This window comes from Bemisia tabaci, chromosome 4 (assembly GCF_918797505.1).
Source record: "Bemisia tabaci chromosome 4, PGI_BMITA_v3".
NCBI lineage: Eukaryota > Metazoa > Arthropoda > Insecta > Hemiptera > Aleyrodidae > Bemisia > Bemisia tabaci.
Window position 1 is genome coordinate 48,754,921 of NC_092796.1, and position 27,722 is coordinate 48,782,642.

General features: G+C 39.4%; 1 protein-coding gene across 1 annotated transcript in view; it reads right to left on the bottom strand.

The window, feature by feature from the left end:
* The window catches only part of LOC109043806 (uncharacterized), a 53,563-nt gene extending 32,958 nt beyond the window's left edge, over window positions 1–20,605 (bottom strand). The window contains exon 1 of the mRNA XM_019061122.2: window positions 20,426–20,605. Coding sequence (XP_018916667.2) covers window positions 20,426–20,440 — 15 coding nt within the window. The 5' untranslated portion in view covers window positions 20,441–20,605. The remainder of the gene's footprint in view (window positions 1–20,425) is intronic.
* Window positions 20,606–27,722: the final 7,117 nt, after the last annotated feature.

Genomic DNA, 27,722 nt, shown 5'->3' on the forward strand with positions numbered 1-27,722 from the left:
AGAAATTTCGATTGTAAGAAACACTTGGACGCATTTTACCACCATGACGCAAAGGACGCGAGTGGGCGAGAAACAAGGTTCTGTGTTTGTTTACATTTGAACCAAGGGTTCGATAATATATCGAATGACGTAGTCACTAAATCAGTCTATTTCAGACGCGAATTCTCTCAGCGCATCGTCTGGCGGCGTGCGTTTCTGGTTACGCCCTGAAATCCGCCAATGCTGAAGGCAGGACGCCGGCGTATGAAATATAATAGTGTTACGGTTGTGGCAAAATCTTGGTTTTAATTGTCAAGGTGGGACATGGCATCCACTTCCACATCCACATCCGGAGTCCGTTGTCTTGTCCGTTCCGTTCACATGCAGATGATTCCGCTGTTTCACTTTCTCACGCTCCGCCTCCGATTTCAGATTACACCACTCCTGAAAATCAGCGGAGACGCAACGCACAGCACCGGCACCGGGCGCCGCTTTCGATCTTGTCGCAGAAATCAAGGGCCCTCGCCCTCCTCTTCCCTGTCCTCCCCGCCGCCGCAGCCTCGGCCGGCGCTATGAGAAATTCGAGTCGAGCCTTTCCTTCCAACAGCTTCCGCTTTCCACTTCCAGTCAAAAAGCTCCTGCGCCTCCAGCAGCTCGTGTAACACCGCGCGCAATGAGTGATGAGGATGACACCGTGGCACCCACACAAAATCTGCCGTGCTATGCAAGAACGCCGTAAATCCATCAAGATTTTCCCACGTTTTTTGGAACTAAACACTTTTTAAAATGAAAACTGTTTCACTCATGCACCTCAAATTTTCATGTCAAGTTCTTGATAGTGTTTGCGCAAGAATTCTGTACAAACATTATCCCAAGGTAAAGTGGAAAAAAAAGACATTGGATCCAGAGTCCAGATTCTTGAAAACATTGACAAGAAAAAATACTCTTAAATCAATCGGATTTTTGCTTGAGTCAAAAGGAAATCTGCTTAAATTAAGAGGCTTGGTTCTTGATTTAAGCTAGATTCTGATTGAATCAAGAGTACTTTTTTTGACAATATTTTAAGAGTCTGGAATCTAGATCCAACGTGATTTTTTTCCAGTGTACACAAGTTTTTCCGTGATGATACATTGTTTCCAAGAAGTGTAAAATGGCGTGTACGGCGTTTTTGCGTGGCACGGCAGAAATGCGCTCGTCTATACTCCCATGCGTCACAGAGGAGTCTCGGAATTTCGGGACCTAGATAATGCTTAAAAGTGGCACCAGCTCTTCCGCTTACATTACGACTCTAGGTACTCTGTGGGATGATACCATGACACCCACAGGAAAAGCGCTCGTCAATAAGGGACGTTCACATATTTCGTAATGGTGCGGTCAAGTATTACGTAAGGCATTTTGCCGACCCTTGACTCACCCCTCTCAACCCCTTTGTAAGCCGCCTGTAAGGTAACCTCTCAACTTTCCTCTTGAATCTGACCTCCTCCTTTCCCCTACCACCTCAACTTTTCAAAGAAATAAGGGGAAAAGTTTGAGAACGGCTGGTGAAAATTCATTTTAATGGAAAATAATGGATGTCTCAAAAGTCCCTCCTACCCCCTCTAAAAGGGTTGCCTATCAATATTTTGAACCGAAACTTGCGAGATGTTCATAGATCAATGTTAGCTACTTCTGGGGCCCATCAAAAATAAAGGGGGCCCCAAATGTAGCTAACATTGGCCCATGACCATCCCCAAGGTTCGTTTCAAAATATTTATTAGGTAAAATTTTAGAGGGGGTAGAAGGGACTCTTGGGACACCCTGTATAATTGAAAAAAAAACCCGACGTAATAATGAGCTTGGCCCCCTTCTATCCTTTTTCAAATTTACTCGATTGAAATGTATACGCAAAATATGTGATATAAAGTATCATGTTCAAGACCTTGAGAAAGAAAGACGATGTAATCACATATTATATATTGATACAAATATTTGTGTTCTTGTGTTGCTTTTGGTAAATATAGAAAGTGAAACACAAACCACCACAAATTTTGTGTTGATTGCCACTCTCTTTTCTTTGAGCCACTAATAAATACAGTAGACTCTGGATTATCCGGATTAATTGGCGCCGGGCCCGATGCGGATGAAAAAGAAATCCGGATAATAATAGTAAACACAAACACCACCAACCAACACCACAGTATTCTTATTATGTATACATCATGTACATACCAACACGAATTTAAAAGGTTAACGCCAAACTGAACGACTCAATGGTGATTGTGAATGGTATAGCCGACAACGATAAATTACAATACAACGATTAAAGCGCGCAATGCGTGAAGTATTCATGCAGTCTTGTAGCCGCTAATGTGCGTTTTAGGCTAACTAACCGACTGCACTGCGTTTGGCGTAATGCGAGAAGTATTCATGCAATCTAGTAGGCGCTAATGCGTTCCACGCCGACCTCACTGTTTGGCGCAATGCGCGAAGTATTCCTTCAGCCTTGCAGGCGCCAATATGCCTTGCGACCGCTTCTCCGCGGATCCGCTCACTTATCGAAATGCGTGCGTAGTTTCATGGTTGCAAAATCGATCCGGATAATCCAGAGTCACGATTATACGAAGCCGGATAATCCAGAGTCCACTGTACATTTACTCAGTGCGGGTTTTACTAAAATCCGGGGTGGAATAATGACATTTATTCCAAGTATTTTTCAAATGCAACGTAATTTCGCCCCTCAATCTCTGATTCAATTTTTTACTGTTCTCTAGTCCTTCCATCCTTTGTTGAAGTTTTGCCACAACTGACACAACACCGAACGGCCAAGTGGAACGAAACTTGGCATCTAACGCGGAAGCGAGCTTCACATCTGTCAAAAATTCAGTTTTCTGAAAACCGCAATAATTAATGACCACAAGACTCGGAACTCGCACGTTTTATCGGTCAAATCTCTCCTTCCTTCTCCACTCCATCATCTCTGAACGGGAGTGAGTTTCAAACTTTTCGGCCTTATGCGTAGTATACTCGCCGAGCTAAGCACTGTGAGTTGCAAACATTGCGTCAACGTTTCTGTCCCTGTTTAACGATACTGAAAAATTGGACTGCATTTTGCAATTTGGAACTATAAATTCTGGCTCTACTGGAAAAACACTTATGTGCATGGGGAAACTAATGGCAAATATGTTGTTTTTAAATCGGGCTAGAATTTATAGTTCCAAACTACAAAATGTAGTCTAATTATTGGTCGGAGGAACAGTTTCCCATTCCCTCACGTTGACTTCATCGACTCGAAAATGCACACTGCAAAACAATCTCGGTGTATTTACCAAGAAAAGGGTAAAATTACCAAGAATTCAGGGTTCTATTTGACCCCAGTTTTTTCTTGGTAAAATTACCATTTATGGAATTGGTAATTTTACTGAGAAATCTCGGTAAAATTATTGAACTTTCTCGGTAATTTTACTGGACCTTGCTAAAAACGTCAATATTTTTTATCGACTGCGGTAGTATTACAGAGATAAAATGGCAAAGTTACCGGGAATTGATTACCAATAAAAGTGGTATTCTTACCTGGAAAAAACAGTAAAAATACAGGTTTTTAGGTAAGCTTACCAGTCTGTGTTGGTAAAATTACCAATAATTGGTAAAAAAAGTGAGATGGTAAAGGTACCAACGGATCTTCGTAAAAACGCCGAGAATTTTTTTTCAGTGCACGGATTTCTAAAGAGTGAGAGGACACTTACAATGTCAGGTTAAAGTACACTTCCAAAACTTATTATTAAAGCGCTGTTCTGTACTTTTAACCATAATTTCTGATTAAATGGTATGCAAGCAATGGATCGAAATAGGCAAATCATAAGTTTTAAGAGACGAGGAATGCATAGTGAATTTGATTTTTGCCGAGGTGTAAAAACTTTAAAAGATCCGAAATTGCGAGACTAAGAGCTTTTTTTTACTCTTCTTAAAGAAAGTCTAAATGTACGGTTACCTATTTTTCATAAACTAATATTAGTTTTAGAACTAAATGCGGTTTAAATATGAGCAAGGATTTTTGTTAGATTTAACGAGTCGTAAACTTTCTGATGTTAGAAATTCAAAGTCAAGATAAATTATTTGAAAATTTTAATAATCGAAGGTTTGAACTTTAGGTTGGAGGTCACCCAGATAATGAAAAGTATCAATATCGTGGTGACAAAAAATTCCTGTGAGCTAAGTACGAAACCTAATCGAAAACGTTCAAACCTCACTTCAAAATAGTTGTCTAACTTTTTCCTTAACAATACGTAAGTCCTCTAGAGGAATAAACTTTTAGACCTCTTTTTCTCAGTTCTAGCTAGATGCAACTAGGTGCGTTTATGTTGAGTAAATTAATCAGAACGCGGCACATTTTTGAATGGCTCTAAAGTATCCTCATGTTTTATAATGGGTATCTTTGAAAAATTTTGTGCCTCCTTTTGTTATTTTCGTTTACAACTTTATTCCCTCATTCTTGGTTTTACAGTAAAATTAAGATATCACCCGACTTTTGTTATCCCATAATTTTGAAAGCAATCTGCTCATAACTTGCAATAAATATTTGCATAATCTCGCCTGCAGTGGTATTAAGCTCGAGGCAAATTTTGTGTGGGTTTTGAAGCAATCTGCTCTCTGGCTCAACCTGTCTCGCGCAGATTCAATTTAGCGGACAATTTTCTTGTCCCGCCGTGTAATGGCTTGTAAAAGACATTTCTCTTTCCTTTCGCCAAAGTTTCCATTCCGTTCTGATAAGAGTGCCGCCAACAGCCAAAACCGCTGGCGCCGCAAGTCTAAAGTGCAAGAGATCACATTGCAGGACTCTCCCGTCAACTCTATACATTCATCCACCCACTTCTCACAATTGCCGAACCTCTCATGATCACTGGACAAGTTTTATTATTTTTTTCTTTTTCTCGAAAAGCACAGTTGCCAATCTGCTGTCAAAAAAAAAGAGATCACGATTTAAATTGCATATTTCGCATATATTTTACCAGGTAAACGATGGTATGAATGCATAAATGCAAGAAATTGGTGTTCCGTTCAACTGATGCAATTCAAAGTCCTCACTGGTCATTACCAGAGTTGCGCAAATACAAGCTTTAAAACATCAGTAAAAAATAAATGGTGAAAAGTGTTACTATACTATTAATCTATTCAGTCTTATTTCCGTTTATTGATATTGTTCATCCATTGTTGTTGTTATTTGTGTAACTCCGATGATGACGTTTGAAAATGTATCGGTCGAATAAAACACCCTGATTAAAACCCAATCATTCAAATTTGTAATGATGCATAAATATGATTTTTAAGTTCTTTTATTTCAATCGAAAGAAATTTTCTTTAAAAAAAATTGCTTCAACTTTCCTTTTTTTTCTTTTTTTCAAAAGAATATTACTTTCTGCTCAATTTCAATATCTGGGTAATCTCTAAGCGCAAATGAGGGGGTGGGCTGCGTGGTGGCAGGGGGCGGATTTCCGTAATACATATGAGTCTATGACCAGAGTAACCGACAGATGGAAAATAGCGCAAATATCTTTGAGACTCGCGAATCGTTTGAGCATATCCAGGCACTATATACTTACTTGTTGCGCAACTTTCTCGAGCGTTCCGCAAAAACAAAACCAACTTATTTAGGCTCTATTGTAATAACTCACTCACAACCAGGCTACTCATTCTTCGCCAGACATGAGCACCAAATACCATTGCTAAGTGTTGAGTCCTACTTGTTACGAATATATGATCTAATGTTCCTCGCCGAACAGTAACAGTATTCCTCACACAATGCGCCACGGATCTTGAGGGAGACGAGAAAATCACAAAAATGAACCGTTGGGATACGTCTGAGAACGGAAAAAGCTTTATAGTGCTTTTCAGCTCGTTTAAATCTGCGGGCGGGGCGTGGGCTTATGACATTAATTTACGGAAAGAGGAATCACTTTTTGGGGGAGTGCCATGACCTACAGCGAGCGACGACAGATATTAATGGAGTTCAAAATGGTCTTGCTTTTGCAGAAGATATTGTCATCGAAGAAGTCTGCGAAAAGATTTTAAAGTAACAAGATGGTAAATTCCTTTTCCGTCAAAAATACAATTTCTTATAGATTGATGCATCAATGACTACGCGTTTAATTTTTGTTACTGGCAACACGAGGGGAATCTTCACTCTTTGTGAGATTTTTTATCGCTAAAAAGCGTGCTCGCAAATAATTCGCATACTTTGCAACTCTCAGAATAACAGAATTCACTTCGAAGGAGATGAAATACGTAATGTATCAATTTTTCCGAACTTTCTACGCTTGTCTCGCTGCAAAAGCTTTGACATTTTACACGAGTTCGTCTCGAAAGTTAAGAGGAATGCGTAGGAGAGGACAACGAGGATAAAAAGCTATTTCTAACGTGACGTCACGTCTGTATTAAAATAGATTCTCCTATCTATTCCTTGTTAATGTTGAGTGACGTTCACCTCTGGCAATCACGGATTGTGATGTTGTTAGTAGCTCATTTTCCACCTCTATTTCTCTAACTGATGCAGGAAAGGGACTTACAGTAACTCATTAATTTGTTATTTTTCACCAAAATGCTTCCTTTTTTAAATGATTACTTTGACCTTTTGATCATGATAATCAACTCACCGCAATCATGCAAACAGCGTCGAGTCAGTTCTCAGTGCTGTTTTTGTCACCGTAATTTATGCGGGAGCACCACGTGCAATGCATCGTTGAAAAAATAAAAATATTTCATGAAAGAGAGTTGGTAGTCAGGATGATCCGTGCAATTAAGTTTTAACGATTGATTCTGATGAAGTATGATGGTGGGGATGGTTTTTTCAGAAATCGACTCCCATGAAGAAAAAAAAAGCTCCTAAAGTTGAGCTAGTAACGAGAGAGAAAGCTTGTGGTGGATTTCCCGTGGATCAAATGAAAGACAATTTTGACGACTTAAATGAGTTAAATTCTGATGCAAATTAGGGATCGATCTAAAATTTTACCTCGAAGAATGATGTTTTTAAACCTAAAATCCATTCTTTTTTAAACTAATATACTATTTGTCTCCGGTTACTTTCTAATTATAATTGGGTTTTCTCTAAAAACTGAGTCTAATAGCTTATCTTTTAAGCGAAACAATTAAAATGTCCTTATTTTCCCTCTGAGCTTGAAGAATATACTCTCTTGTGAAATAAGATAGAACCGAAAATTTTAAAGCACTGCAATTCTGATATATGGTTCCTAAGTTTATCAAATCTGCGAAGTTTGGAAGCTTGCAAGACAAGATTTGACTGCTGTCAGAGTCAGAGGCGGTTTACGAAGCGAGGCAGAAAAGGCCGCATACACACGTGCAGTAATGCACTTCATAATGTTAAAAAGTTTGCTCTAGATGGGGCCCACAATATCCTCCCACCGAATTTTTTGCAGGTGCTCTCTAAAAACGACGCTGTCATTTTGCAGGAATTCCCATAAAATAGCGGGAATATTTGAGTGCTGCATATAACAAAAAAGTTCCAATGTAAAAGAGGAAGAGCTTTTTATAATTGATAACGTGAATTGACACGATGCTATGCATGGGAGCGGGGAAGAGGAATAGAGAGATGCCTGATAGAAACCTTTCAGATACATACTAATAATTAAAGGAAACATGGGGCTAAAAAGGTCTCTTTCTGAACAATGTAAGCGGGAATATGGAACGGGAGAAAGAAAAACAGTAAAATTTAATACTTTTCTTCGGAGGGTATTTAATTAGGGGCTGGTAGAAGTTACACTCGCGTAATTTTTTTTTTCAGGGGGAAAGAGATGCCTCAATGCCTTTAAGGTTCTAGATACTGCAGAGTGGTACTAAAATATGGGGGAAATTCCGATTACCATTTATAAACGGCCCGCGCGTGAGTAATACTCGGGCGTTAGATTTCGACGAAAGTTTTGACGACAGAGGCGTGGTTACGGACTATATCTTCATTTCTCTTACGAAAGAACGTAGGTAGCTACATTTTCATATTGCTAGATATGCCCTCGTAAATTGCGTTTTTATCGAGAGAATTTTGAGCTTTTCAAATTGAAAATTTCACTGATTTTTCTTCTGAAATCATGCAAAAATCAGAAAAAATGTGGACGAAAATTGCATAGGTGTAAATTCGTGTAAAAAATTAAATTGTTTAAGTTAATTTTGCAATCTTGGAGTGGAGCTACGCTCCCTCGTCCGGGAAATGACAATACGTGCAAACAGCAAATTTCTGGCGGAAAACCTCATAGGCAAACTTATGGAAGTTTGGAAAAATAACCAAATCGGGCCAAAAATCTCAAAGAATGTAAGGTACATTTCTAACTTATGAGGAGACAACTGGCCGTGTTTAAAATGACGCACCTGTATTTCCGTCGACTGGTTGAGCGTTTCTTTTTTTTCGTTTCAGAGTGTTCTAGGCCGGAGCCGGAGGGACAAGTGGCACTATCACCGCATAGAGAAAAAAGGGAGGTGTTTGCATTTCCGGCATCTTGGACTTTTTTTGATGACGTAGGTCGGTACGGCGACTTTTTTCATCGATATTCTTGGAAATGGTGTATTTTTGGAAAAAATTATTCTACATAAAGTGTTTGAAATTATAGGTATCATGAGTTGGACTGCATTTTGCAATTTGGAACTATAAATTCTGGCTCGTCTGGAAAAACACTTAAGTTCATAGGGAAACTAATGTCACATACGTTGTTTTTAAACCAGGCTAGAATTTATAGTTCCAAATTGAAAAATGTAGTGCAGTTGATTTAAGCAAGAAAATCCGACGTTATGGTCCGTTTTTCATACTTCGAATTCCGGATTTCGCTGTCCAGGTTGTACCGACCTACGTCACAGGGTACACAATCTTCAAGATGCAAACACCTCCTTTTTTCTCTCTATGCTATCGCCTGACACAGGAGATCATGGATCCACGCGGTAGCGGAGCGCGCGGACCTGTATCTGAGTGTCCGTTTAATTTCCGCATGATATTGAATTCGGCGGGGCTCTCCGCTCGCACCGTCCGGATTGCATTGCAACACCCCAGTGAAATGACCCAGTGTTACGCTCAGACAATGGCCTCCTCCCCCGCCTGAGCTCCCGTAAACCGACGTCCGACACCCGCATGCTGGCAAAGGAGTAATTGTGTTATGTCAATACGGCAATGCCAACGCAATGGACTCATCGAGTCGATGACGATGCCTATCACGATGACGTTATGTATTCTCCCAGAATATGGAACCGCGCACCGCTCGCCGGCGCCACACGCATATCCCCATTACCAAAATATCAAAATATTGCCCGGTGGCTCGGTTCACTATTCTGTCGTGCTAAGGAAGAACGCCGTATGAACATTCGAGAGTTGCCAAATTTCCTTCGATAAAACGTGTATTTTTGACGCAATTTAAGTATAGTTTTCCATGAAATTTTCCGATATTTTAGATTAAATTGCGTACATAATTGTCTGAAAATTTTGGGGAAAAATATTTGAAATTTTCCCAGTAAAGTCGGTTCTTATCGAAGGAAATTCGGCTACGCCTGAAGGCTCATACGGCGTTCTTCCTTAGCACTGCAGAATACTGCAGTGCTAAGGAGTAACGCCGTATGAACATTCGAGAGTAGTCGACTTTCCTCCGGTAAAATGATTATTTTTGAGGAAAATTGAGAACATTTTTCCTTGAAATTTTCAGGACACGTGTGTACATTTGCGAAAAAAATTATCTGAAAACCTGGACGAGAGGCATTCATAAAATCACTAGGAAATTCGAGTTTTATCAAATTAAATTTGGCAACGCCTGAAGGTTCATACGGCGTTCTTCCTCAGCACGGCAGTATTCCAGTCGAATTATGACTCGCAGCCGGGCTGTAATCATCGTCCTCGATACCAGAACCAGTCGCTGAAGAGGACTTAATTATCTCCCGGGCTTCTATTTGAAATCCACCCAATGATAAATGGTGCATCAGAGGAGGGAGGGAAAGAAGGAGACGAAGGAGGAAGAAATTAAAAAAGGAAAATTAGGAGGAGATGGAAGGGAAAGAAAGGGGAGAGAGAAGAGACGGGGGACAATGGTGAAAAGGGTGGGAAGAATAGAGAGTAGGGGAAAGATGGAGGAAGATGGCGTGAGAATGCGGTGAATGTAGAAGTAGGAAGGAAATGAGGCGGAGAACCGAGGATGATAGAACGAGGAGGAGAGGGAGATGGACAAAGAAAAGGAAGAGTACAAGGTAAAGAGGCATAGAAAGATGAAGGAAAAGGAAGGAGGAACAAGGATAAAGGAGAAGGAGAGAGGAACGAGGATGAGAAGAAGGAGATGATGTGGAAGAAGAAATCTTGGTAAAATGAAGTTAAAGCAGTTTCAAGAACTTGTGATTTTTCTGGAACTAAAAGGATCAAACGCTCGCGATTCGTTTTGATCACATAACTTCGGTTCAAGACAGTGACATAATATATTTCATTGCATCGGTTGGAAATATATGTTTGGCATATGACAACCAGAGGTTTTTTAAGTATAGGTTGATTAATCCCAGAAATTTTACAAGAGGATGATCTAAGAATCAAAAATTCCCAAAAATTTCAGAAAGTTACCCTCTCTCCCCTCCCTTCAGCCACGTCTATGTGATACCTACCTAATCATCCATAACCACTAATCACATTCAAGATTTTTTTTTTTTGCTTTGAAAGCGGGGATAAAACCGAGTTCCAGCAACTACTGCTCGCGTGTGCCAGGAACGGGCGGCCAGTCCCACCCCCCGACAGCCGCAATCAGCACATTCAAGATTGAATAAATCTAAAACGATGTTACGCTTGGAGAAGTCCGTCGGTTTTTGATCGGTGACCTTGCAAGGCTTCTTTCTTGCAAAAAAGACCGAAGTGAGGGTTGCTCCGGGCACGACTCGCAAACATTTTCTCCAGCCTTTTCTCCAGGCGAGCTTTATGACGCATGAGGACGGACGCGCGATGAGTCATTACATAAAAGTCAACAAAGTTTATGAACTCTGAAGAGTGATTTCATGCGTACCGATGGACGGAGCAATTAGATTGCAAAATGGACTTGCGTCACGGCCCGGCAACGAGGTTCGAGGATCCAGGGAGAGATGGTCCAGGCTCCCGGGGAACGGGGAACGGGGAACGGGGGAACGGACTATCGTTGCCAAACAACGGGCAACGGGCCGTCTTAAATAATTACTACCGTCTTTTACTAATGATGCGCCGCCGTAGAGGCATCTGCAATCATTTTATAGGCAGGGTTTGGTCGTCTCTAACTTTTTAGCACAGGGAAGCATCGTTGCGCCGCTCTCTCATTCTGTCGCGCTAAGGAAAAACGCCGTATGGACCTTCAGGCGTTGCCAAATTTCCTGTGATAAAACGCCAATTTCCTGATGAGCTTATGAATATTTTCCTCCCAATTTTTCAGATAATTTTTTTCGAAATTTCACCATAAGATTCTGAAAATTGAAAGGTAAAATATTAATGACGTTCCTCAAAAATCAACATTTTATCGAAGGACATTTGGCAACTCTCGAATGTTCATACGGCGTTCTTCCTTAGCTTGGCAGTATTGTTAATATGAAAGAAGAAGCAGTCAATGCAGCTGCAGTAATTTACACATAAACCAATGCGCGAGGAGTAATTTATACATTTTTACTATAATATCAAAGCACTGTCAGGGTTTTCAGCAAAAAGGATGCGCTTTTAATAAGTTTAATTCACCAACACCGCGAATTTGACTTGTTGCGGACAATAAGACGCGCGCCCGCCCACGCGCATCATACCTAGTGCCTTCAACATCATCGAAATACTTCCAAAGCTACACCATTCGTCCTGATGTGCAAATTGCCTACACTGCGCCTGTCCGTATGTACTCCGCACCGTGTTTTAACATCCACGGATCTGACAATCGAGCAAATTCCGTACGCTTTGCAATTCATTATTATTTAATTATTTGTTGTTTTTTATTTATTTATTCATTTATTTATTACCATGCAGCCATCGCATAACTTCATACAAATGTTTGTATGAGTTCGTATAATGTACAATGAGTATCGCATTACTTTGTTGTGCGGGAGATATTTCCTCACACTATTTTAACCATGCAAATCAGATTCAAAAATCGGGTAAAACGATTTGCGACCCTCCATCAAAGTGCTGTCCTCCCTAGCCAATGATCAGTCGATTATTCGGCCTGAATCACAGCAACCGCGGTCGCAATAAATACATAGCTGACCAGAACCGCATTGAAATTTGAATGGAGTTAGGCGAAACAGACACATCCACATTGCGAGCGGCATTTCAAAATCTCACCACATATTTTCATTTTTTTGGAGGAAACCAACCAACATTCCCATCGAAAAAATTGTTGCAATTTCTCTTGCCAATATGAAGGTTATTTCTAAAAGCTAATCCATAGAAGTCCCATAGAAACCGTGGGTGAAAATTAAAATTTTGCATGACTTAAAAATTCCCTCTCGATCGCTTTTTTACATCGTTCCGTGAGCAGATTACTTAAATAGGCATACGGTGAGTTATAATGAAGATGGACATTGTGGGATCGTTATGCCGGCTGATAATTTCAATAATAAACGAAGCTATAGACAAAGAGGACGACGGGGAAATAGAGCGATCCAATTGGTTCGAACAGGCGCGTGTGCATTTGTCATAGCTGAGGGGAAAATGATATGATAGGTATGTTAGGACTTTGATAAGGATTACCTGTAGGTTCTCTCGTGGGTTGCTGTTGGTCAGCATTTGACTTACCTTCTTCGTTTATTGCAACTCTTACCAATAGGATTGCTCCATTTTCTCATTGTCTCCTTTGTCTAAAACCCTGCGTTTCAAATTCAATAATCAGCCTGCTGGGCCTGTAAAGTCTCATGGAAGCCCTAAACTGGAGAGACAATTCGAGATCGCGACACGGACATGAAAAACTCTCCCTATTCAGTTCTCCAAGCCATGTAAACAGCGTTGTTTGCGTGCACAACTGATCATCGGTTCTACGGTAGCAGCAGTAGCGCCACGCTGCTGCCATGCAGAAGAAAAACGGCGTGTATGAAAATTCGACCGTTACCAAGTTTCCTCGATAAAATATTTATTTTAGAGGTGAGTTGAGAAAAATTGTCTCTGGAATTTACAGATACTTCTAAGTAGATCAAATTTCGAGACGAATTCTTTGGAAAATGAATCTCTTACGTGTGTTTGTGTGTCTCTCGATTTAAATACCTAAACTAACCATAATCTAACTATACGTGACCCAAACCTCTCCTATGCAATTAATTGTTTAATTTTACTCATAAGGAAGATATTTTTCTGTTTGTTGACACCGTGATCGTGGACACCATGCTCAGGGCCCATTTTTGCGTTTTACTACCTGAGCACGACGTCCAGAATCTTTGACTTCATGATCAGATTTTGGGTTTGTTGACCATGCAACGTTACCCACTGGGTTTCTCTGAAATAAATTCCAAAACTAAAAAAGCTCTTAAAGTGCAGGCTGTAAAAGTGGGGATATCCTACGCTATCCTGATGGTCCACTTCTATATCTAGTCAACTTTTACATGCAAAGATAGGGAGCAAATATGTTAACGGGATTTTCACTATGTTTGGAGACCTCAAAACTGAAAAAAAAACAACCCTGTTTATGTATTTGCTCCCAATCTTTGCATTTAAAATTTAACTAGATGTGAAGGTGGACTCTCTGGATAGCGCAAGATATCCTCTCTAATACAATCTGAACTTTAAGAGCTTTTTTGAGCTTTGGAGTTTGTTTCAGAAAAGACTAAAGGCACCATGGTACCATCGTGTTCCTCACAAAATTTTATGCCAGATATCGTCCTTAAATCGCAAATCCCCCACACATGTAAGAGGTCTATAGGAGAGGGGGAAGTATTCACAAGTTTTCTAAGAAATTCTCGCGGAGACCTCCCACATAATGCTAAGACCCTGTTAATGTATTTGCTCCCTATCTTTGCACGGAGAAGACTAGATGCAGAGGTGGACTTTCAGGATAGCGTGTGATATCCCCTCTATTACGCTTTCAACTTTGAGAGCTTTTTTTAAGCTTTGGCTGGAGTTCATTTCAGAGAAAACCAGTGACACCATCTTGCTTCTCCTTGACATATACGCAAGAATTACTTAATCTGCAAATCCCCCACACAAGCGCTATGGGGTGGAGGCAGAGACAAGAGACCCTCCACTAGTATCTTGGCCATTGTAGAAGCTTTTCCTTTCGGGACTTCAGCATTCTACTGTTGACTTACCTACATGGTTGATGTTCAACAACGTGTTAGCAGTTTGGTTTTGCAAACAATCCGAAAATGGCCGACGTTTGGGAAACTTGTTTGGGTCATGACGTCATCCGAAGCTCATCATCGACCATGTTGGTAAGTCAACAGCTGAAACCAGGGTGATGACTGTTGCCCCCTAATAATTGTCCACGAGGAATTGTTGAAACCCCGAAAGTAAAAGCTCCCACCTGTCGCTAGGAGGCCAGTGGAGGGTCTCTTGTCTCTGGGTGGGGGGTATTCGCAAGGAAATTCGCGTTGCACAAGAGAAAATTTGGCAAGGCCCGAAGGCTCATACGGCGTTGTTCCTTAGCGCGGCGCTAGGGAGAGGAGGATTTGACGGACAAGTACGGCACGGCGCTCGGAGGAGATGGATTGGAGAGTGATGCCGGGCATCGGACGGCGGCGGCGGCGGCGGCGTCGCGGCGCGGAGGAACAGAGGAGCCGCGACCGGGCCGGGGCAAGCGCACGCCAGACCACTTTCCCCGCGCATAACAGTAGGTAATCGCGATTAGCTGAATAATAGAACGCCTTCACTTTTATTTGCTTTTCCCCCGCGCCCCCCGCCCGCCAGCCGCGCCGCTGAACCGCGAGTACTTTCCTCCCGGGAAAACGCGCGCCGCCCTCCGCCAAGGGGGACGTCCGGCTGAGGGATCCAATCAGAGGGTCAGGTCCAAGGAGGGTCACCTCTTGGTGGTTTTCGACTTTGCAGATTTGCAGAAATAATCAGACGCGTCCAAATACCGAGATTTCGCTTTCAGTTTTAACATGATAATGAAACATGCCGTGAGAGCTTTCGGACGTTGTCAAACATCGAATAAAACATGAATATCAATTTTATTTAGTTAATTGCTTTTGTAGAATTTTTGTAAAATTTGATTCTAGTGTACGTAAAAATTTTGGTTCGATACCCTCCACGCAGCTTCGCCAGAGAGTGCGTAAGTTCATAAATTAGAGAAATAAATATTTCTAATTCTCATCTGTCATGTTCAAGATATGAAATAGTTTAAATTTTGCAATAATAGGAACAAAAATTTCCCCCTCATTTTAATAACGGCATATGACCTTTTAGTTTCCTCATGCTTTTACGGATGGCAGTTCCTTTTTACAGAATGAGTCACAAATTGTTGCATTTTAAATACACTTTTGCTCTCTCTCTATTGTCATATGACGCCTAATGGATCGAGTCAATGAAAAACGTCCGAAGTGAGTTTTTATACCAGAACTGAAAATTTACATGTTTACTAAGGGGCTATGCCCTCTGGCCGCTACGCAGCCAACCCCCAGGGGGCGCTTCGCGTTCTCTTAGGCCCGCGTCGAAACAAAATGAAAAGATTTTCATACCCGACTCTCATTTATCCAATCTCTCTCTGACCGGGAGCAATTGGACCAATGAGAATCGAATGAAAAAACTGACGTTTATTTCATCAAACTTCACGCCAAGACTGAAGCGAAACGGAACGAAGCGTTTCGTCGCTTTTGGATAGTCTGTAGCAAAGGAGCGTACCTTTGATTCACTTACCCTACTAACAGACCAAGATTCAACATTTCCTGCTTATTTCCATTTTCTGCTTAATTTGAAATTCCCGCCATTTTTCACTGGCGGGAATTTCAAATTTTTCCCCCCTTTCTAAGCTCTCTGGTCTCCTCTAATAAAAAAAACCTAGGTTCCTTTTTTCGAATTCAGAATAAAGCGGGCTCACCTAGAGACAATTGACTGTCGATATCCGCAAAAATCATGGAAATCGGCCCAGTAGAACGCCGGAACCAAGCGTTACCAGATACGGAAATTTACGAGGTCTCGGAGGTTATAGTATAGATTCTGCCTGATTTTAAATTTTGAGAGGTGCTACTTTAAGAAAATTCTACGAGTGAATCAATGGGATCATTTAGGACCTCAACGTTCTGTGAAAATGGAGCTATACACTTTCAACCAATTTTTTTGGACCTCTGTTCGCGGAGGAACATTTTTCAGTGGAACGATTCTTGTCAAGTTAGGTTGACAAACATCATTTGAGTTTATAGCGAAAAACATTGTTTAATGTCTCACAACATTGGTTGCTGGCGATTTCATATATTTCTGTGCCTAAAATGGACAAAAAGTTACATTTAAACTAGAACAACTTTGAGCTTTGAAAATGAGAAGTTAAAACGTTACTGTTTCTTTGTAAGGAAATGTTCACTGACCGGCAAATTTCAAACTGTGTTACATTGGATTTGGTTTGACATTGTTAGGAAACTCTCCGTCGCGATTTTCTTCAAAAATTTGTCTGTACGATAAAAAAATCTGTCGAACCAACGGTTCAATTCTTAGTTTTATATCCCTGAGGTTCTTTTTTAAAGCGATGTCCTGATTAGGTAGATTATGCTGACAGTTTAGTTAATAGATAGTTGAAAGATAATTTGGTTGATTACAGTTGTCAGATCTGTTGACTATTTTAACTTGCAAACATCAGATCAAGACCTGATCAGCAGGTAAATAATTATGCTGGTGCCGAGTAAAATTAGATAAACACATTGCATTGGCAACCAGTAAACACAACTAGACTTGCCTCTGTTTTAACTGATCGTTACTGGCCATTTTTATTGGGGTGTATCACGTTCTTTATCCATGCAAGAAGTCTTCGCACGTGCTTCTCAAAAGACTAAAGTTCCGTCTAAATTAGAAAAATAATCACCCCTTGCATTGAATGATTTTCATCAATCGAATTGATGATTTATAGAAAATATCGAGAATTCTACAACCGCCAAATTTTTGCATACGAATTACATCTTTCCATGCAGGGAGCAGGGAAAACTTTTCAAATAATGCCTTCCACCGCGTTAGTGCATTTCTTGGTTTTGATTTAAGAAAACAATAAAAAATAAAATTTTCGTCGGTGCAATAAATAATACACGTTGAGTGATTATCAAAGATTTTATCTATACGTAGTCAGAAAGATAAAGGCGTGAAAACCATGGTTCTCGTTTGGGCGATGAATGTAGCACTCATGGGGTTTTCGTGAATATTATTTGATGTATGAACTTAGCGCTTCAATACATCTTAAAAGTTTTCGCGAATTTATACAGCACAATAACTAAGATAAGTTTGACTTTATGATACATGCAATCGAACCATTATTCTAACACAAGTGTCTAAGAATATTAAACGATTCCTCAAAGTTACTTTCAGGAATTGATGAGTCCATTTATTTTTTTTATAAACCCTTGGATTGACATTTTACATTCATTACAACACTCAGTATTTCAAATTTCTCTAGAATGTTAATGCAGTAGATCCTTAGAGGGATATTGTATTTTCAAGTTCCCACATAATCGATTTGATTTGCAAATAATATGTAAAGTTTGATTTGTAAAAAAAGCCCGCAATGTTAATCTCCAATTCAACATTTCTGTCGCATAAGTACCAGGAATTTCAATTTGAACATTTTTAAATCCTCGAATCATTCGGTTTTGAACATGCAATTCAATTGTGCATTCGTAAGGGTAAATCTCATAACTTTCTGTGACGATATGTTTCCTATATGAAATTATGTGGGAGGAATACCATTCTATCTGCTGACTCAGCGACATCTCAACACGGAACAACATGCACTCGACGTAATGGATCATATTTGCAGTGATTGAAAAAAAGTGTTAATCAAGTGGATGGCCTAGCTGAGGTAGAATATTGCCTCTGTTATACAATATTGAACTACGGACAAACTTTTAATAGTATAGTAAGGCGATAAGTGAATGATTCTCAATATTTACAAATATAGCAGACGATGATGTCTGCGTTCATACTTTTGTTTGTAGGTGGCAATGGTATAAGTGCACTGTCACTGCTGAGACTGTCTCCACGAAAATCTACGATACTTTTTATCTTTGCAAACCACAAACAAGTTTTTATCACTCAATGACTCTTACACATCAAAAACACCCCGGATTGATAAGTATGTTCAATTTTTCTTTATGAAACATTGATGTAACCATTATAAAATTACCATTATTGAGACTTTTTGAAATTACGATTGGGATTTGAAAATACTTCGTTCTGATGATTTGTAGGATTGATGTAAGCAACAGAAGCATTGTTATTATTTATTGACACGCTTCGAGCAATTGATGGAAAGACAAATTTTAGTTACTTAAAAATTACCTATTCAGAAAACTTAGGCCTTTGAATAAATCGCGCATTTCACAGACGAGACCTCGGCTGATACATGTGTATATCCTCGCACAATAATGATGCAGTTAATGAGAAATGAAAAATGAAAAAGTTTAAAGTAAGTTTGTGATATAAAAAGTGTGGGTAGGTGTCGCAGAGTGCCAGATAGCGCTGTGAAAACGTATCTTATGTACGTGTGTGTGTATGGATGAAATATAAACAATTTTATAGTGTATTATTCGGCATTTCAGTTTAATTACGCCATTTATTACAAAATTCAATATTATTTAGAGATGCAATAAAATTAATTCAGTAACAAATAAAATAACCGTGAGATATTGAGTTTTTTTTTTTTTTTTTTTTTTTTTTTTTTTTTTTTTTTTACTTTAATCAACGATGTACGAGAGCCTTGAATAATTTAAAAGTCAAAACACTTGAGAATTCCAAATGTAAGAATCAACTGAACGGCTATCTCCTTTTTATTTACTTATGATGTTCAAAATTTAGAAAACTCCACTTATTAAAAAAGTGGAGGATTTTTTTCTACTTACTTTTTATTTAAGCGCAGGGGGTCCGTAAACGTGTATTATGTCATGATCAAACAATCAAAAGAGGATTTTCGTGAATGTATATTAAGAAAATTTCTTATTTGTGAAAACTTACCAAGCAAATCACTGATTTTAATCGAGAGAAAATAATAAACTATAAGCCAATACTTTTGGTCAAAAGTCAATTTTGACCTCTTGCCTGTAGCGCGGCAAGAGGCGCACGGTCGAATGAGAATAAAAGTGCCAGTTTTATTTGTATAAAAAAAGTATAACTGCTAAATGCTTTGGGAGTACATTATTTCACTGATGTATTTAAAAAATTATATTTGATTCCCCACAACTGAGACAGGCCAATGCAGCTACGGTGTGTATGACGCGGAGACTTTAACGCAGGAGTAGAAAAGTAAACAAGCAGTTTTAAACCGACTGAGGAACGTACAAAGAACATTATTCCATTAGGTGTTTCGGTATCTTAATTTTCTTTCATCGTTCTTATTATGAGGCTGGTAAACTTCCTATTTTTCCCTGAAAGAGCTTATTAATGTGAGCCTCTATAGTTTAATTAAAATTTAATCATTGTCGTGATTATTGCGAGGTAACTCACAGTTCAAATGAGACGAGGTTTACAATTTTATAAACTATCATCGAAATATATTTAAATACGGAAAACATTACATGTTTTTGTCATGAATCAATTTAAGTTTGAGACGTCGTAAGGTACGTTAATTTTTCGAAAAAAGGAGGAAAACTGAGCCGAAAAGAGTTAGTCGTTTCCCACTTCAAAATATCTCCTTCTAGAAAAAAACCACAGCATAAAAAAAAAAAAAAAAAAAAAAAAAAAAAAAAAAAACATGTTTAAAAAACGCGTGTAGATTTTTCCGCAAGAAAATTCCGAAAAGGGACCCAAGGTGATTAATGCAAACAATATCAGCGATAAAAAATTAAAATCAAAGGACAAAGGAGCCTTGCGCCAAAAAATTCAAAATCCCAATTTTTTTAAACGGATTTTTAGAAGGACTTTTTGGAACAAAATACGCAAAAAATGTCCGGAAGTTTAAAATTCAAAAACGTAGTCCTACGAGAGCTTCTTTCTGTTTTTTTAAACTCTTAAAAATTTCGTATTTAGGGGAAAATATATCCACTTCTTGTCACAAACATGAGTTAAACCGTTTGAAACTTACTCATCAAGTTTCTTTCGTTAGTTTTAAATTGAATATTCAAATTCCAAAATATTTTTCTTAGCTCACTTCACAAAATTTGTACTTCTGAATACATTGCCTCCGTCCAATATGAGCCAATTTCCCATAAAGGGTCTCATACACAGACGCCTGTTCTGTTCCCAGAGAAGGAAAGTTAAACTGCGAAGGGATGTGATAATCTTTACACAATCCACTGTTCGAATAAACACTGGAAAAGCGAACAAGTCCAAAAAGTCACCGCAAAGGCCAGAAACACGGCGGGAAGTCCTGTGAAAAAGAACTGAAATGTTGCTCACCACCAAAAACTTCATCCCGTTCGGAGGTAGGTCCAAATCCGAGGAAAACAAATCACTAGGCACCGAACTTGGCGCGAGCGGACTGACCCGACACCGAATTCAAAACTGATTCGAAGCACTGATTCCTGATTGCGCACTCGCTTTGTCGCTCGTTTCACCACTACTCCTCTCACGCACTTTCTCGTCGTTTTATATCGCACCGCGCGCCCGTCGCCCGCCGTCGCTGACAGGGGGCTCCACGGAGGGGGGCGCAGGGGGGACACCCTCGGACCCCTTGAGACCGAGCCATAGCAGGGAACAAAATTCACCCAAGAGTCCCTCAAATTTTCCCTTTCAAATTTCCCCAAAAAGTTCCATCGAATTGAAATTTTTGTATCCTTGTTGGTGTCATTTCATGATCCCACTTGAGAGGAACCAAAATTTTTGGAAACGTGGGGTCTGCTTGAGGTAGAATTTCCTGTTACTGTTTCGTAAAGGAAATTTCGCGTTGTTTTAGTAAGCTGCAAGAGAGTTGCCCGTTTATATCTTTCTTTCTTTACCTCAAATTTCTCCAACAAGTTCCATTGAATTTCAATTTGTGTGCCCTTGTCGAGTTCATAGCTTTGATCCCACCTGAAAGGAACCAACATTTGTATTAAACGAGGGGTTTTCTTGTCGTAGCACTTCCTTTTAATTTTGTGTGACGGCAATCTTGCGTTATTTTAGTAAACTGGAGAGCGTTGTTTGTTATCATAATTTTGCCCGAGTTAATAATAAATTGGACCCCCTCTCCTAAATGAACGTATTTATATCAAACGGAACTATGTGCATAATGACGTGAGCCCTGATATGCACATATTCTTAAGGGTCTCAGGGCTCATGTCTTAATGCACATAGTTCCGTTTGATAGAAATACGTCCAAATGAAAATGAGCTGAATCATTTCGGAGAAAGTAACTAACTGCAAAGTAATACCAATGAAGTTATTTTAAGCAACTAACGAGAATATCCCTTGTTTTCAAACGAGCAGACAAAGATGAAATAGAGAGAAAAAGAAGAAATACAGTTTCTAGTTTCTGTTAAACGCAATTCAAATGCAGTGGCGAAAACACGAATCTACTTTTTTGATTATCCATGATCATTAAAGGGAGGAGGGAACCCATTTCAACAAAATCAAAATGATTGAGTTCTTAATATGAAAGCATGAATAAGGGGTCTCATTAACAGTTTTGGTCAACAAACCTCCAACATTTCTTAATCAACACTGAAAAAGCAACTTAGCGCTTTGCCCTGAAACTTTAGGTCAAATAGCGTCAAGTACAGGCAGTAGAGCTGGACCCTAAAGCTGTACGGGTGGACCCAACCCTAAACTGTAGAGCTCAGCTAACTGCTAGTAGTTAGCGTTTTTTCACCTGAAGTGTTAGGGCTCCGGGTAAAGTGCTATTTACCGTGAAACCTTGGCTACGGCGGTTTGAGTTTTATATGCAGTTTAACAAGCGTCGTTTTCAGTAAAAACTAATAGCAATTCTACTGTGAAATGTTCAGAGCACAAAATTGCCGGATGGAAATGCGAATTTCGGAATGTTTTTGGAGCAAAAAGGAACTTGAAATCGTGAAATTTGACATGAAATATTTCCAAATTATAATTTATTGATAACGATAAAATTTTGATTCCTTCTGAATTCCATTGTGCTTAGACCAATCCAAAAATTCCAAAGTCGCGCAGCATTAAAGGAGAAGAGGAACAGAAATAACCCGGTAAAAGATTTTTCGGCAATATTCGCACCCCAAAAATCTTAGGAACTGGTGCCGGAATTCTTGGTCTCGTTACCTGAAATTTAGCAAAATGTCAAAAACTCGGTGCATTATTACAAACTTGCAGTATTTTTAACGAATTTTGGCAACCAGGATCAATCGCGGATTTTACGCTGCGGCTTCTTTCAGTGCTTTTCTTGATACGATTATTACCGACAAAAATTTATCATGTACCAAAACGGTGATACGAGGAGAAAAAGGGGAACAAAAAAATGAAGCAAAAAGGAAAAAAATATGAGAAAGAAAAAGGCAAAGAAATTAAAAGAAACACGCCCAAATATGAGTATCACCGAAAATTCTTGGGCAACATTTCACGATAGTAACACGAAGTTCAGTCACCATAAACTTCAATTATTTTTTATTTTCTTTGAAAATTAGAGAATTAAAAGGAAACATGAAGAAATGGAGACAGGCAAAACCTTGCATCTATTCGCACGTAAACCATGGGTAACTTCAATTTATTTTTTTATTAAATTTTTTGAAAGGTAGAACTTTGCGTGGCAACATAGGTGACTATTGACCTATGATCTCCGTGTGCAGTGACAGGCTGGGCTTTGGTCAGTAGGTTTGTTGGGTCAATCGTTTAATTAGGCCACTGATAGCACGTTGCTTATTCGTAGCCATCCTCCCAAATTCTGAAATTCTACACCCGGTGTCGCAATGCAATTTTATCACCCCGAAACTTGTGGGAACGGCCACGATTTTAACGAGCATCGTTTTTGGCCGCGTATTTCGTTACGATTCTCCGACGCTTATTAGCGAGGTCTCGCCGTCGCGGATTTCGTCTCAACAGTCAAGAGTGGGTCGCTTAAAAAAATAAATAAAAAATTCTGTGATTATTAGCTGGATCTCTCTCCAGAGCACAAAACGAATAATTCCCGGCAATTGAATGTAATTTTTTTAAAAAAAAAAAAGTCTGAATAAAATGAGAAATACGTGCAAGAAGGCATCCCTTCTGTAGGAGAGGAATTTAAGAAATGTTTGTGGGGATTTTGGATAAGTGCTGAAAAGCTAGTTTTACACAAGTCTGCTCAATTTGATATTTAAGCTTTGTCAAATATGGAGTACTAGACAGGCTACGAGTTTGAGAATTATGATTCAAGTTTTCTCATCAAAATTTTATGTAGATTCAGATTTGTACAAGAAAAAGTACTTAAACTAACTCATAACAAATATAATATCATTTCTCATGGCAGAAATTCAAATTTATCGCGCCGGAATAGTAAAAACCTTAATAAACTTGATTTAAATCGCACACTAAACATTACCGTGGCAGTTTTTTCGGTATGAACACGTGAAAACCTCACCCATCATTGGCATTTCTCTGGGACCTACTCCCAAGCTCAAAAAAATTTTCTAAGTTAAGGCCGTCACAAAGATGATCATCTTTGCCAAGACAAGAGTCCACCGCTTAATCCAATCAAATTCTCCATGCATCGAGAGAGAGAGCAAATACATTAGCAGAGTTACCGATTTTCTAGCCTTATTGGACCCCCAGGTGCACTGCTGATATATTCTTTCACTGAAAGTTTCATTGAATACAGGGATGGACACTTGGCATATAGCGTGGGGGGATCTCCTTTCTTACATCCTCAACGTTGAGAGCCTTTCTTGTGCTTGGAAGTTCGTTTCAAAGAGAATCAGTGGTGCCATCGTGTCTTTGGCAAAATTTTACTTTAAATTTTCTTATATCGTGAATTTCTGCCGCATGTAAGAGTTTCATTTGTAACTCTTCAGAAAGTGTACAGCGTCCCTTTTCCGTAGTTATTTAGGAATGAAACTCTTACATTTGTCAGGAATTTGCGATGTAAGCACTGATTCTCCTGTAAAATTTTGCGAGAAACACGACGGTGCCACTGGTTTTCTCTAAAACAAACTCCAAAGCTCAAAAAAGCTCTCAATGTTGAGGCCGTAATATAGGGGATATGCTACGCTACCCTGAAAGTCCACATCTTTTTTAAGACAACCTCTCTATGCGAGGATATGGAGCAAATATATTGACAGGGTTGCTACTTTCCATAGAGAGATGGTCTTGATATAGAGGTTCCTCGTCAACTTGACATCTTTTTTTTTTAGTTTTAGAGTTAATTTTAGAGAAAACCGGTGGCATCTTCGTATCTCTTGCGAATTTTACGTAAAAATCAATGCTTAGATCGCAAATTCCTCGCACTTGCAAGAGCTCTATTGTTCGAATAAAACTTCATATTCTATGTGAAAAGTTGCCGAATTTCCCATTGACTTCTTTCCAAGAGCGGGACCAATTTAATAAGGACTAATCCAAGAAGAAAGAGGCTGATAGAGTTGTAAGATCAAAGGTTCGCCGATGGCATGGGGCGCGCGAGACGTGGTAGAAAAATGTAAACAGAAGCGAGTTTGACAATCACTTAGCGCCGCTCGAGAAGTTTGTCAATGAGTTGTCAAGAAGCGCTGTCCACTCGCCCCGAGTCAACTTCCCGCGCGTCAGGACACCGACACCGACGCGACGCCGCGCCGCGCCGCGAGGGAGGAACGACGCGCGCTGCGTCGCGACGCCGAACGTGACGGCGACGCGACGCTGCCCCCGCACCACAACGCGCCGCAACGGCTGTCATTCTTGTTCCACGGGTACTTCAGCGTCTTCATTGCAGCTCGTCTCTCTTAAACTCTTACCTTCATATTGCCTTGGTGTTCCTCCTCGTCGTCTCCCGCACGAAGGAACGTAACTCCACTCCAAGGTTGCCAAATTGACTCCAACAATTAATTTATTTTACAAAAATGTAAGTGTGCAATTTATATCCAAATTTGTCTGATTTTTGCATGAAATCGGAAGAAAAATCAGTGAAATTTTCAGTTAGAAATGCCCAATACTTTTCTGGTTAAAATGCAATTTACGAAAGGAAATTTGGCAACATTGAAATGTAGTTACGTTCTTTCGTGCGGAAAACGACGTCCTACGAGGAACCTCTGTGTCGATATAGCGTAAGCTCATCAATAGTTAACTCAGCCATAGGTCAAATAGTCAAGACAGTGAAACATGTCAGGACGTGGGAACAGTCACAACAATTAAAATTGCCAAAAGTGTCGAGATTTTCAAAATGGTCAAAACAGTCATATAATCAAATAAATAAATCAGGTAATACACAGTCAAAACAGTCAAAACAGTCGAAATGATTTAGACTATCTAAATGGTATAAGCTATATTCTTCACAGTCCAAACGGTCAAAATTGTCAAAACAGTCTATAAATTCTAAATGAAAAAAAAACTTTCAAGGCAGTCCAAACAGTTTAAACAAGCAAAACCATCAAAGGTACATTTAGGGTCGAAACATTGTATATGTCGCGTCGGAGGCAATCAGCAATGGCTGACATTTTTCAAGCGGTTCACATGTTGTTTTGATAAACCGCACTAGTGCGCATCGTCACAATGAAGGTTTAATGGATGGTCAATGGATGCTCTTCAAAAGCAAGCGGTCGGCTTGGAACGCCTTCATTTTTTGTGATACTCTACGCTTTGTCATGGAGTTAGTTTAGTTGCCTGTCCGATCTCAACTCAACGATAATGTCACGGAGTTCACTGCACGCTCCACTGTGTGTGCCTGTCACAACCCTGTTTTTACGGAGAGAAGTGTCTATTCGTATTATAGGGAACGGACTCAGCACTAGTTAAGTCTTGTGATTTTATTTTTTAATTTTATGCTTCTCTATTTGCAAATTGCAATTGCTTGCAAATTGCTGGCGTTTGCTGATAGCTTGCGGCATATGTAACTTTAGTCAACATCATGACAGTCAAATCTGGTAAAACTAGCAAATTACACTTAATAGTCAAAATGTCTGAATTCTTAGAATGGTCAGAGGGATCTAAACTTTGAGAATCGGAATAATCATGAAAGACAAAACAATTTATTACGTCAAATTATCGAAACTGTCACATTATGTAAAAACGATTAAAATAGTCAAAATGGGCATACTAATGAAAACTTTTAGCGTGAACAAAACGATCACACAGGCAAAGCTGTTATAATAATCAAATGTGCCTAAACAGTCAGAGGGGGCATACATGTTTAAAACGACAAATAGGTCGAAACCGTCAATCATCAAGATAAAAGCGAATTTAAGTAAAATGGTAAATTATTAGAAAAATCAAATACACCGTCCAAACCGTCAAATTGTTTTTATTAAATCGGTTGAAGGTAACATTGATATTTCTACTTCTGATTGATGCATGTACTGACATTTGTAAATATCCTAAATTGATTTATTCGCTGTTTATACTTTGATAATTTGCTGTTAATTTAAATTGAATTTCTTTTCGAGCGAATATCCAAGAGTCATAGAATATTTTTTTCTTCCTCAAAAATGAATTATTCTCATAAGATTTTCAAAGAAGGGAAGGATAATCCAATCGTCGAATTACCGTACATTTTTAGTAGCACAATTTTCCTAGTCGTTTTTTTAAAATTTTCGGTCGTGGAATAGTGGATAACGGCCGGATGTGCGGCGCATCACTGGTCGGTCGGACTGTTAAAAAATCAAAGTTACAGCCGGTTTACCGTTGGCGGTTACATCATGCCCCTGTTTTTCGTCGAAACTGAAATTAATGCCGGGCGCCTTCGCGTCTTCCTTTTGTTCTAGCTTCTGGCCACTGCGGCTGCCGCAACCGCACATTTTGTCGATCCTCTGACGTAAGGGCATATCTGTATTTCCACATGCGCCCTGGAAAGCACGGAGGTATATGAGCAACGAGGCTCAAGTGGAGACCGATTTTACGTTAGAGGAAGAACGATTTCTGGCATAGTTCAGCTCCACGTTGCCGATACAATCTCCGTCTTCAACAGACTGTTTCAAACACAGAATAGAAGACTCTAATGATCACTCAATTTGAACAAGCCCTGGAGAGAACTTAAAAGAAACGGCAAAAAATATTGGAAAAATACATATTGCGTTTATTGAACGTCCAACGTCCAACAAAGTGATCCAATAGACACTTAATTTTTCTTTCAATTTTCCCTTGACCTTATTAACTCAATTGTAAATTTGGTAACGTCAATTTGAACTTAACTCTAGATCTCAATGCAATTTTCAAAATTTAAACTTGCTTTCCCGAAGTCAGAGAAGCGTTACTTACTATTCCCTACGAATCGCAGGTCTTAAAGAGACGACTCGAGAGAGTAAGAATTGACGAATTTGAGGGTGCGTTAATGGAATAGAATATCAAGAGGAACAAATTTAGCACAGTGAAAACTTTCAAAATTAGTTCGTAAACTCACGAGAAAAACAAAATACAACATTAGTCGTATCAGGCACTAAGAATTTATGAACGTTCGCCAAATAAATGAAGCCTGGTTCCGCAAAAATGCTCTCTTTATTGCTGCACCTAATTGTACGATATTAAAAGTAAGTTAGAGCTCAGCGATAAAATTATTTCATCATATCACCGTTAAGTAAGCTAAAATTAAAGCAGTGGCAAATTTCACCTGAATATACTTACAGTTCTTATTCTTATTTTTATTATTTTTTAAATTGTT